This window comes from Diceros bicornis, chromosome X (assembly GCF_020826845.1).
Source record: "Diceros bicornis minor isolate mBicDic1 chromosome X, mDicBic1.mat.cur, whole genome shotgun sequence".
Lineage (NCBI taxonomy): Eukaryota > Metazoa > Chordata > Mammalia > Perissodactyla > Rhinocerotidae > Diceros > Diceros bicornis.
Genome location: NC_080781.1, coordinates 63,666,476 through 63,680,046, shown reverse-complemented (window position 1 = coordinate 63,680,046; position 13,571 = coordinate 63,666,476). Strand labels below are relative to the sequence as shown.

At 36.8% G+C, this 13,571-nt stretch overlaps 1 protein-coding gene across 4 annotated transcripts in view; it reads right to left on the bottom strand.

Moving 5' to 3' along the window:
- The window catches only part of KIF4A (kinesin family member 4A), a 113,697-nt gene that overhangs the window by 99,563 nt on the left and 563 nt on the right, over positions 1-13,571 (bottom strand). For 3 of the 4 annotated variants that reach the window (XM_058536088.1, XM_058536091.1, XM_058536089.1), the window contains 5 exons: positions 13,356-13,470; positions 10,217-10,407; positions 8,708-8,800; positions 5,909-6,075; positions 5,578-5,672 (listed from right to left, as the gene is read on the bottom strand). In XM_058536088.1, coding sequence (XP_058392071.1) covers positions 5,578-5,672; positions 5,909-6,075; positions 8,708-8,800; positions 10,217-10,407; positions 13,356-13,470 — 661 coding nt within the window. The remainder of the gene's footprint in view (positions 1-5,577; positions 5,673-5,908; positions 6,076-8,707; positions 8,801-10,216; positions 10,408-13,355; positions 13,471-13,571) is intronic. The other variant, XM_058536090.1, reaches the window with a different exon arrangement.

The following is a 13,571-nucleotide window of genomic DNA, read 5'->3' as shown; positions in this document are numbered from 1 at the left end:
CAACAAGAAAAATACAACCTGAAAGAAAAAAAAAAAAATAAGCAAAGGGTATGAACAGGCAATTCACAGAAATGGAAAGAGAAATGGCCAATAACATGAAAAGGCGCTCAATTTCACAAGTAATTGAATACTTAATTGAAGTAATTGAAAAATAACATGCAATGTTCAAGACAGGCAAAAAATAATAAAGGTCAATAATATCAAATATTGAAAACAGTACAGAGAAACATATTCTCATATATTGTAGGTGTGCATACTGGGACAGACATTTTGGAGGATAATAATTTAGCAGTACTAAAAATCTCAAATGTGTATACCGTTCAACCTAGCAATTCCTCTTCCAGGTATATAACCTAGAGAATACTCCCTTGTGTATATCATGTACAAGGCTATCGACTAAGGCATCATTTTGCAATAGCCAGAAACTGGACAATCTAAATGTCAACCAAAACAGGAATAGTTAAATGAACAAGGTAGACTTTGTATGCTGTGGAATCCTATATGGCAGTTGTAAAAATGAAGTACTTATATGCTGATACAAAAAGACTTCAAAGATATATTACTAAGACATAAAAGCAAGTTGAAAAACAATATGTGCAATATGATAGCATTCCTCTTTAAAAAAACAGTGAAATGCCAATAAAAATATACATGTACAGAAAAACATCTTGAATGCTACCAGGCAGGTAAAAGTTGTTACCTCTAGATTAGGATTGGGTAGTAAATCAAGGTGGATTTTACCTTCATCCGTATTGTGTTTTATACTAGGAATTTATTCATGTATTACTTGTGTAATTAAAAGGAGATAAATTAATTTAGCAATGCCAAAATTTTAAAAGGCATATAACAAATATATTACTATAGGTACATATACACATATGCATAGAAAAATATCTGGTGATGATAACAGCCATGGTTAAATAAGAGCTTGGCTGAAAACTTAAAAGGAAGATCTGAGGAATGAAGTGTCCAAAGGGAGCGTTAAAAAGCTCTGATATATTTCTGGAGATCTAGAAAGCTGTATGTATATTCAGGAAAGACCTAAAAAGCCCTCATCTTGTACCTCTGCTGACTTTGAGGCCCTGCTCAAGAAGTGAAGACTAAGACAGAATTGTAAAGAGTCTGAACGTTGAAGGCAAGTCCCAACATATACACAGAGTCCTAGGCGAATGCTGGCAGAGTTATAGGTTCAAGGCATTTAAGGAAATCTGAGACCAATCATTAGCTAACTACTCAAGTAACTGAGCAGACACTTCTGTGATTGCAAACTACAGAGAATTACAGAACTGTTATTAGTCCATGAAAGTCACTAAAAATGCAAAAGCAACAAGTTAGGTTTATCCTAGTGACATAGTTGAAACCTTGTTTATGACTCATTTTACAATTTCCATGAGACTCCACTCAGTCTCGAATTACTCAATCGCCTCTGGCTAGGAGCAAAGGAATTTACCTCAGGAGGTGATCAATGGCTTTACTCTCCTGCCTACGTGTTCCTTGAGGCATACCATACCTTGGAATGCAAGGACACATCTCATTCATCCGCCCCCATGCCCCAATCTTTGAGACTAACCAGATCACCTAATACTTTTTCCTTTGACATTTCTTTAGAGTAGTAAAAATAGCTAAAATCGTATATAATGGCCCTGCATAGACAGTTGTATTGCAGCTCTTTACTGCCCATGGGTCCTGTCCCCATGCTGAACACAAAATAAAGGTGCACGGACAAACGAGTGGCTCGTGTCTGAAAATTCTTTTTTACTCACGACTCAGCGGCCCCACATCACTAGGAACACAAGATTGACTTAACATCCAAAAATCAATTAATGCAGTATACCATATCAACAGAATAAAGAACAAAAATAACATGATCATGTCATTAGATGATGAAAAAGCATTTGACAAATTCATGATAAAAACACTCAACAAACTAGGTATAGAAGGGAATTTCCTCAACCTGGTGGGGGCAGCTACAAAAAATCCACAGCTAACATCAGACTTCATAGTAAAAGACTGAATGCTTTTCCCCTAAGATCAGGAACAAGACAACAATATCCACTCTCACGTGACACTTCTATTCAACATTGTACTGGAGGTTCTAGCCAGGACAATTAGGCAAGAAAAGGAAATAAATGCATCCAGATCAGAAAGGAAAAAGTAAAACTCTCTCTGTTTAGAGATGACATGATCTTGTATATAGAAATCCTAAGGAATCCATTAAAAAACTATTACAACTAACAAACAAGTTCAGCAAGGTTGCAGACACAAGAGCAATATGCAAAGCTCAATAAATAATTTGAAAATGAAATTAAGAAAACAATTCCATTTACAACAGCATTGAGAAGAATAAAATATTTAGGAATAAATTTAACAAAAGAAATGTAAAACTTATACCCTGAAAACAGAAAAATATTATTGAAAGATATTAAAGAAGACCTAAATAAATGGAAAGACATCTGATGTTCATGAATGGAAAGACTTAATATTATGATGGCAATACTTCCTAAATTGATCTACAGATTCGACACAATCCATACGAAAATCCCAGCCAGCTTCTTTGCGGAAAATGACAAGCTGATCCCAACATTCATATAGAAATGCAAGGGACCCAGAATAGCCAAAACAATCTTTATTTTTTTTTTTTTAAAGATTTTATTTATTTATTTTTCCCCCCAAAGCCCCAGTAGATAGTTGTGTGTCATAGCTGCACATCCTTCTAGTTGCTGTATGTGGGACGCGGCCTCAGCATGGCCGGAGAAGCAGCGCGTCGGTGCGAGCCCGGGATCCGAACCCGGGTCGCCAGCAGTGGAGCGCGCTCACTTAACCACTAAGCCACGGGGCCGGCCCGCCAAAACAATCTTGAAAAAGAACAAAGTTGGAGCACTCATACTTCCTGATTTCAAAACTTACTACAAAGCTACAGTAATCAAGACAGTGCGGTACTGGCATAAAGACAGACATATAGATCAATGGAATAGAATCCTGAGTCCAACTGCCTCTTGACAAGGATGCCAAGACAATTCTTCAATAGGGAAAGAATAGTCTTTTCAACAAATGATGCTGGGATAACTGAATATCTACATGCAAAAGATCGAAGTTTGGACTGCCACTTCACACCATATATAGAAATTAACTTAAAATGGATCAAAGACCTAAATGCAACATCTAAAACTATGAAACTCAGAAGAAAACAGAGGCTTAAATCTTTATGACCTTGGATTAGGCAATGGTTTTTTAGATATGATGCCAAATGCAGAAGCAACAAGAGAAAATACAGATGAATGGACTTCTTCAAAACTTTAAAAATGTGTGCTTCAAAGGACACCATCAATAAAGTGAAAAAAGAAAAACCAAAGAATGGGAGAAAACATTTGCAAAGCATATATCTGATAGGGGCTAGTATCTAGAATATATAAAGAACACACACAACTCAACAACAAAATGATAAATAACCCAATTAAAAAATGGGCAAAGGATCTGAATGGGCATTTTTCCAAAGATACACAAATTGCCGCTAAGCACATAAAACAATGTTCAACATCATTAGTCATCAGGGAAATGCAAACCAAAACCACAATGAAATATCACTTCACACCCACTAGGATGGCTATAATTAAAGACATAATAAAAATAAGAATATGGAGAAATTAGAATCCTTATATATTGCTGGTAAGAATGTAAAATGGTACACATGCTATGAAAAAGTCTGACAGTTCTTCAAAAAGCTAAACATAAAATTACCATATGACCCGGCAATTCTACTCTTAGGTGTATACCCAAGAGAAATGAAAACATACATCCACACAAAAACTAGTACATCAATGCTCACAGCAGCATTATTTACAATAACCAAAAGTGGAAACAACCCAAATATCTATCAGTGGATGAATGGATAAATAAAAACTTAATATATTTATGTAATGGAACATTCTTCGACAATAAAAAGGAATGAAGTACTGATACATGCAACAACATGGATGAACCTTGAAAACATTAAGTGAAAGAAGCCAGTCACAAAAGACCACATATTGCATGATTACATTTATATGAAATATACGTTAGTGGATGCCTAGGGCTAGAGAAGGGGGGGGGCAATGGGGAGTGACTGCTAATGGGTATGGAGTTTCTCTTTGGGGGGGGTGTGATGAAAATGTTCTAAAATTAGATTGTGGTGATGGTTGCACAACTCTGTGAATATACTAAAAACCACTGAAGCATACAGTTTAAAGGGGTGAATTCTATGGTATGTGAATTATATCTCAAAAAAGCTGTTAAAAAAAACAACTCAGAGCTGTACACCTAAAAAAAGATAAAAGCGGCATAAGAACCTTTAAAAATAGTATTAAGAAGGCTAACTCTCAAAGTACAAACATAGAACAAAAAGGACACTTTTAAATACATTCAGAACAAAAAGCTGAATGAAGAAATAGGTCTCTGCCCTGTGCCAGCAGTATAATAACGATAAATAACAAAGAGGTAAAATTCCTCAATTACTATTTTTGCTTCTGCCTTCTCAGTTCCCAAGAGGGAACTGAAGCCCAAAATGAGTAAAGAGGTAGTAAGTGAGGACTCAACTACTTTAATAAGTTCAAATATCTTGGACCAGATGAATTATAGCCAAGGGAACTGAGGGTAATTTCAAATGAGAATGATGAAGCTAAGTCAATGATTTTTGACGAATCACGGACAAAGATGTTCCAGAAGACTGGGCAGATATAATTTCAATTTTCAAAAAGAAGAGGCAAAAGTTAATTCCATAAATTACAGACCAGTAAGTTTGGTATAAGTCTTCTAGATTATTACAGGAATGGATTATTACAGAAATGGCTTGCAAGAACCTAGAAACGGAAGAATAAGCACTAGAAGCCAGCTTGAATTCACCGAGAAAAAGTCAATTTAGACTAATCCTTATTTCTTTTTTGTACTGTTCCTAAGCTGGTAGCTACGGGAAATACGGTAGACGTACTATATCTGGACTTGAGCAATGCATTTGACAAAATCTTTTATGAGATCCTTAAGTGCAAAACTGAGAAACAAGAGCTGGTTGTTAATTCCTGTTATATAGATTAATAATTGCTTGAAAGACCAGTCCCAAAGCATGCAGATTACTAGGTCACTATCATGCTAGACAAAGGTTTCTAATAGCATACACCATGGGGTACTTCTAGCCTTAGGAGCTTCATCATTTATACCCAACAACTTAAATGAAGATATGGAAACCCTGCTGATGAGGTGTATAAGTGACAACATCTGGGAAGAATAGTGAATACTTGAGATGACAGAATCAGGATATTGATTTTAATCACAAGTAATTGGGGGTAAAACAAAACAAAACTAAAATTAAAACTTGCCTGGACCAGATGAAATCAAACCAAGGGCCAGATCCAAATCTCATACCTAAATTAGAAAATGAGTGCAAGGGAAAGAAACAATTTTTCACTATTTCTGAAATCAGCCTCAAACGTGAATTGCAGCTACTATTAGAATGTGACCTGAAATATCCCAGTCAAGATACCAAGTAATACCAATAAGAGAGTATTAGAAGTTTTTATCTACAACTGTGGCCTTAATTACTCTCACCCTCTTTTAGACGATCCCCTTCAGCCTTGGTTTTCTTCTGTCTTTCTGATCCAGCAAGGTCTACAAGATGCAGCTTGGAGCGAAAGCTGCTATTCCTGTGATAATGACAGGAAGACACAAGTGAGAATGGTACACAGCTTGAGGGTAGCTGAGTATCAAAGCTGACCTGCTGGCTCTTGTTTTCTTTCAAGTCAGTCAAAATGGCTCCATTGGTTACTAGTGTTCAGAGTACTAGGTCTGATGATTTGTCAGATCAATTGAAGAAGAAACCTAATATTCAACTTTAGTAGAACTAACGTTAAAAATCTTGACTCTTTAAACTGTAACTTACTTGTCACTTTTCTTTCTTTGCTCTATGGAGATTGTAAAGATGGCATGAGATCGGGATGACTGGGAGTTCATAGCTGTGGAGGCCACAGTCCTACAGTTGTTGCCCTGCTCCAAACAGGAAACAGTATCCAGGGCAACTAAAACAGTCTTCTCAGTGAGTCCCACAATCTAATTCAGAGAAAGAAAAAATTCCCTTATCATTCAACTTCCAGTACATCAACAGAAATATAAGGATTGGTGGTTTAAAAAAGTAATGCCTTGATGTTCCAGTAGAAGGTCAATAAATAGAACAGTCGTGGTAATGGGGACTGTTTTAACTAGCAACTCTGTGATCACTGCAAACCAAGGTCTCCAATCTCCCCTGGGGACTTCCAAAACAAGTGGGCCAGCCACTACTGGAGCTAGAAAAGATCTCTAGATTCTAGGGTAGCAATGGAGAGGTGCCTTCCAGGGAGCCCCAAGTGAAGGTAAGCTTTGGCCCCAAGTACAGCAAGGGCAACACAAACAGCTATGGTATTTCTCCTTGCTACTTTCTCCTCCATGTGACCCTATGCTCCTCTCTATACCTCTGACCCATTTTATATTTCATTTTCACTAGGGGAAATGGCATGGTACAGTTTCCACTGGATTAGGAAGCCAGGAAAACAGGGTCCTAGGCTTGGTACTGTATCTACGCGGGAGAACTTGCACATGTTAAAATCTCTTGGAGCTTCTGGAGATTGAATTAGATGATTCTGAAGTCCCTTGTAGACCCAATATGCTATGATTTTATTACTCCATAGCTCCCGAATCTACATCTGTGGCCCTAATTTCTAGTCCTTTATTTCTAAGTGCCTACTACTTATACTTCGAAATCAGTGAATTATAAACCAAACTCATCTTCCTTCCACTAACACTGATTCTCTTCACTACTTCTCCATTTCTATTAATATCTCTATTCTCGAAACCTTAGATTTGCCTTCAATTCCTTCCATTTCTCCATATCTCATCTATCACCAACTCCGAGTCATTCTTCTTTTGAATTCATTGCTTCCTTTCCCTTTCCACATCTACTTGCCTAGTCCAGGACCATATTACTTCATGCCTGAAAAATAAGGCAAAGTTTCTCCAATTGGCTTTCCTCATCCTCCTCCTTTTCAATCCATTTCTGTTTACTCTTCCTAAAATCCTGCTTCCTAAAATGTCACCAAACTAAGCCCTGTGCTAGATAATGAGGATACAAAGAGACTTGAAAATATTCTCCTAATCTCCAGGAGCTAACTTAGTTGGAGAAATATACACATAAGATAAAAAACTTGGTAGAAGTAGCCACAGCAATCCTTCATTCGGAAGTATTAAATAGCTTATATACTGTTCACAAGGATAGAAACTAAGTTCGTTAGCCTGGCTTCATAATCTCTCCAAACATATCTCCTATTACTTCCCAACCCATACCCTCTAATCCAGACAGATTGGTCTAGTCTTATTACCCCCAGGAGTATATTTTCTGCTCTCCTGTTTAAGCTATTCCTTACTACAAGAATACCCTTACTTCTTTTCTCTACTTACTTACATTCCATCCATCCCATCTGAAGAGTGTTGACAACCTTGTTCTTACCCACCGCAATTTGAGTCAGAAACTCACACTTCTTTGTATTGCAAACTTCACCTCAAATAAGGCTTGGGATTTAATTCCTGCCTTAGCATGGGGCATATAAAAGATCTTGGAAGCTGGTCAAGAGCTGGCTCAGCACCAACATTCGTTCTGGTGATAGCATGCATTTTGCCCAGGTTTCTTATCCTAACTATCCAAATTGTCTTCCTGTATTCCAAGCTTATCAGGCTTTCAAAATAGCTCTGATCCCTCAAGCCTTGTTTTAGTACCTGGCTAATGACTTAACGACCCAGAAGGAAAAAAAAATTCAGAAGCACAAACACCTGCCCCTCAGGCACCTGTACCCTAAACCTTCGACTTTCCTTGCAGGGAAGAGAGGAAAGAGAGAAAGATGGGTAAGATGTTATTTTACCAAGTTTTCCTAAGTCTGTATTACCTATTCTCATCCACTCCAGCCTCGGATTCTCCTACTCCTGAATACTCAAGCTGGTGCTAGCCCCAAGCTCTGCCTGTTTTCAACACTGGATCCTGGATGTGGTCCACTCTCATATCAAAGTCTCCCAGCCTTCCCTCAAACTTTCTGTTCAGCTACAGCTCCTCATCCTGTACCTGTACCCTACGACAGAAACCTCTCAAATAAGCAATCTCTTCTTCCTATGGTACTTATGAATTGAACAATTTTTATATTAACATTTTACTTTTTAAATATCATCCCAGAGCTGAGCACAATACCGATTACAGTGCTGTCAAACAGAATTTTCTGTGATCATGGATATATTCTACATCTGTGCTGTCCAATACAGTAGCCACTAGCCACATGTAGCTATTGAGCACTTGATATGTGGCTGGTGTGACTGAGGGACTGAATTTTAAATTTTACTCAATTTTAGTTCATTTAAGTTTAAATAGCCATTTGTGGTTAGCGGCTACTGTCCTGGACAGCCTAGCCTTAGAACTCTGTAAATAACTAATAAATATTTAATTGATATCAGCATTCTTTCAAGAGGTAACAGGAAGGTGATAAAACTTCCTTCCCCACAAGAGCTCCCATCTAGGAATTCTAGATTAACAAAAGGAATTACGACCTCACAAAATCTGAAAGACTGAGATGTTAGTAGTCATTTAAAACCAGTGGCAAATAAAAGGGATGTGAACTTCAATAGTAGCCAGTATTTTTTAATAACATCAAATGAGAGACAAACACACCTTTATGCCTTCCTTAGGATCCTCCCGTATATTTATTTGAGAGGCTTTCTCACGAGATGGGCATAGAAGATCTAAGATTTCTTCATTGTAAATCTGATATTGTTGAAAATAAAGTGGTAAAAACAAGATGTTAACAGTCGTAATCATGGAGTAGTGAGATCACAGGTGATCATAGGTGATTTTTAAAATTCTTTGTGACTTTCCATATTAAAGTTTTTTTTTTTACAACAAACATATTACTTTTATAACTAAGAAAAGGACTTAAATCCTGCATGTAATCATCTGATACTTACAAGAATGAATTCACATATTACTTGTAACAAAATCGAGACTGCTCTCTTAAGACAGAGTTGCTTAGGAATAGCAGACAAGGGAAAGTTACATGGGTACGCAAATTCAGTTCTTTGATGGTGTCATAACAGCGTCACCCTCACTGATTTTGTTAAAATATAAGTAACATGTCCTTAGTGGAGGGCAGAAGAGGGAAGCAAAAGGGAGAAATGGCAAGCAATATTTCAACGACAACCAGAATTTTAAGTACTTAGAACAGTGTTTATCACATAGTAAGCACCATATTTGTTTGCTATTATTGCTGTCGCTACTATTTAATATACCAGGTTCCTAAGTCATTTTTACATTCAATTACCTTGGCCACAACTGGGTTAATCATGAGATTCAAGAAGGCTAATCTTAATGATGTTTAACTCCCCCTCTTCCAACTCTATACCTCCTATATCTATTAACATATTAAGATTCAACTTCAGGATGAAGTATTCACATACAATTTATAATTGCATGCTTAAATTATATAAGTTTAATTATTGCTCCTTAAAGATAAGACATCTTATCACTGCTATGGAAGCAACCAGCTAATTTCCCAGAAGCCATAAGTTCCCTAAACATGTGTTTTTGGTGTCATGAGGTTAGATATAACTGGTCAATCTACTTGTATACTGATATACACTAGAATGAAAACACTGACAAGGGCAGGGATTTTTATCTGTTTTGTTCACTGGTATATCCCAAGTACCTAGAACAGAGCCTGTAACATAGTAGGTACTCAATAAATATCTGTTGAATAAACACACACTATCATCACTTACACAGCTCAATACTTCACTCAATTTTTATAACATTCTTCATGAAGTAGCAGCATTATCACTTAAGCCTCAAAACAGTAAAGGGAAATCAAATATTTTTCTGCAGACTCTACAAGGAATCAATAACAGAGGCCAAATTGGAATTAAAGAATTCCTATCATCTTTTTATATGGCAATGCCAGCTCCTCTAACCATCAGATTAAACAGACTATTCTGACAACAAGGAAAGAACCGGGTAGGAGCCAGATCCAACCAAGCCAGCAACTTTTCTCTATCAATTTATTAAAATATAATTTACTAAAAATGCAATTTATTAATTTGAGTCATACCAGGAAAAACCTGATTTGGATTTATTTTTTCTACCCAAAGACAAATTTGAATTCAGAATAATTAAAGATAAATCATTTACCTCCAAGTATGATACTTTCAGAGTAAATTCAAAGTCACTCCTTTTATCAATTTCTTTGAAGAGCAGTTGTATTACCCTAGGAATGACCCCAACTGTTGGTTCATTCTCTTGCTCTGCAGTGTATGCACCTCCCATTGAATAGGTTTTTCCAGAGCCAGTCTGCCCATAGGCCAGGACGGTTGCATTGTATCCTGGCAAAATAGAAGTCACACGCATAGTGGTGCTCAAATATTTTCATCCAATCAATATACTCCATTTCCTTCATCAATTACTTGTAACAAGATTGAAACTGCTCTCTTAAGACAAGGGTCTCTTAGGAATAACAGACACAGAGAAAAGTTATATGGGTGCCGTGACTTTTCGCTACTCCACACAAGCAAAGAAGAAAAATACCAACCCCAGAATGTGTGCCCCTCTTGATAGCCCTTAAAAGCTGGGAAGTAAAACACTTAAAGATATGACTGAGATAATGAAGGTGGCCAAGTCACTGTCAAAAAAGCCATTCAGAACTTTATAATTCTACTTTCTTTCTACTTCGAGCAATTCTAAATTATGGGAATTAAATGAAAGTCTTAGAAGCTGTATAAATAGAAGGGATTCCAACATGTATTTCTTTGATTAAGAGTCTTCATTTGAAAAGGCAACAAAGTTGCTTTTTACAGTCAATGAAAGCATCCATTCCCTATCTGAACTCTCAGACTGCATCTGGATCATATTTTCAGGCTCCTCATAGAAATGTCATCATTTAAGTATGATTCAATGTGAGATATATCCTTTGCTTTTTTTTTCTTTTTGAAAGAACTTGTTTGTCTAAATGAAGACTTGGATGTTCTCAAAGATCATAAGATGTTAAATTGAGGTTTTCACTGTAATAGATTTCTAGTATCACCTGGCATGACTATGGGGCAAGAGAATAATCTTCTGCAATACCACAGATATGTATATATAGTAATAACTGGGGAAACTGAGTTTCCGTACTTCTTACAAAATACTCAGGGCTCTGTGGTATTGGGAGTTCAGAGTACAAGAGGGTGCTGCTGAGCTGACTAAAAAATACTGGCTTTGTCTTTGCAACTGAGAGCAATGTTAACCTAACACATACATATTGGAATCACTTTCTACTTTACATTGCTTCTAAAGACTATAATTTAATTTTCATAATTTCCCAAGTTAAAAATATGAAAGCAGAACTATAGTGCTCTTACTAAGTTGTGAAGGTACATTCTGAGGATGATCAGATAATGAACCATATTGTTTCAGGAATGGCTAAAGGAAAGGAGGGGCGATTAATTAGAACAGACTTAGGGAGAAACATATAATGGTTTTCCAAATATGTAAATAGGAAAAAGACTAAATTTATAGAAATTATAGAAGTAGAGAAGCCTGGCAGAACCTTAATCAAATGATCAAAATGAGCATCAGCAGTAATAGAACAAATCAAAATCGTGTGCTGCCTGATAGGATTCAATGAGAAGAATACAGCATCGCTTCTATGATATTCCTGCTAAAGATATACAACCTAAATCTAATCATAAATAAATATCAGACAAACTAAAATTGAGAAACAGTTTACAAAATAACTGACCTGTGATCCTCAAAAGTGTCATGATCATGAAAGTTAAAAAATGACTGGAGAAGTTTTAGAATGAAGGAGTCTACAGGGGAAGTACAAATAAATACAACTTGTGACTTTGAACTAGATCTTTTCTCTATAAAGGACATTATTGGAACAACTGGTGAAAGTTGAATGAGGTCTGAGGACTAGATGGTAGTAATGCAGCAATGCTAATTTCATGATTTTGATGGTTATATTGTAGTTATGTAGGAGGAAGTCCCTGTTTGTAGCAAATATACACTAAAGTATTCAGGGGGCATCAGGTCAACAACTCATTTCAAACGGTTCAGGAAAAAAAATTCTTTATGTTGTTCTTGCAACATTTCTATAAGTTTGAGATTATTGCTTTAATATTTTTAAAATTTGAAACAAAGTGTTCAATGTGCCCTGAGCCATGACATCATTAAAAAACAAAGAGGAAAAACTGTGAATAGCTGTTGCCTGGAAGAAGGCTTCTGTTTGTCTAGAGGGATGAACTAACATCACTGGGTAGAAATTACCAGGAAGCAAATTTCATCTCAATATAATCTAACTCAATTAGAGTTGCCCAAAAACTAATCAATAGGATTACCCTGTGAGTCAATGAGTTCCCTGTCAAAGAAAAAAATTTTAAAGAGATATTAGAAGTTCACTTAGAGATTGCTAGAAAGCATTTTTCTTTGGACGGAAAGTTAGACTAGATGATGTAAAAATGTGCCTTTCAACTTTAAAGGACTAGTATGCCATAGTTCTACTTCTTTTAAATAGGCCTCAGCTTTGAATGTTGAATAACCACCGTACTACAACAATTAGACCCCTCTCAGGCACTGCTCCCTTCTTCAAAACCCTGCTACAGTCTCCAACAACACTAAAGCCAGAGTATTCAGGGGCTTTAGGAAATCTTCACCTAAAAGAATTCTACTCATCATTCAAGATCTCAGAGGTTCTCTATGCTGTGAAATTCACCTCAAATCCCCCAAGCAGAGTTAATGTCATCCTTTTGATTTTCACATCACTTTGTATGAAAGCAGGGCTACTTCTATAGCAGGACTATTCTATCGTATATTTTCAACTTAAAAAAATTTTTTTCTTAAAGATAGGTGCAAAAAGTTTAAAATATTTTATGCATTTAAAATTATGTATGTAATCATCAAAGTAGATGATTTTGAACTCCTCCAGAGCCAGGAAGCTATAGTATTTATCTCTGAATCCCTCAACAGGCTTTGCAGTGTCTGAGCCTCAAGTAGCTTGGCACACTGACCATCATCAGCATCCAACAAAGAGCTTAGAATCTAATGAGGTTCTAGGAGAAACAAACAAAAATACATACAAGTCAAAGATGAGCAGAACCGCAGAAAGCAAATACAGTATAAAACTGTATAGGGTACAGAAACTTTCACAAATGATATTGGGTTAGTTCCTAGGCTGTGGGCTTTTTGAAGGCAGGACTCATGTTTCATCCATTCCTGTATTTGCAGCAGGCAAGCACAGTGCCTGACACATAGTACATGCCCAAGAACCGTTTGAAGAATTAAATAGCCCCACCTTTAAATACGCCTTTAATGAGTGGCACTACTGCTGTGTTGAAGACTTCTTCCTGTTCAGTGGAGGGGTCAAACACAAAATCGTAGGTAAAGGATTTGTCAGTACCAACCACCACCTAGAGAAGGCAGGGGACAAGGAGTAAGAAAAAGAATGTACGGCTAGACCACGCCCCTCACTGCCATTTGGCCCCAGCTGTTGAGAGGCAGGCCCAGGACG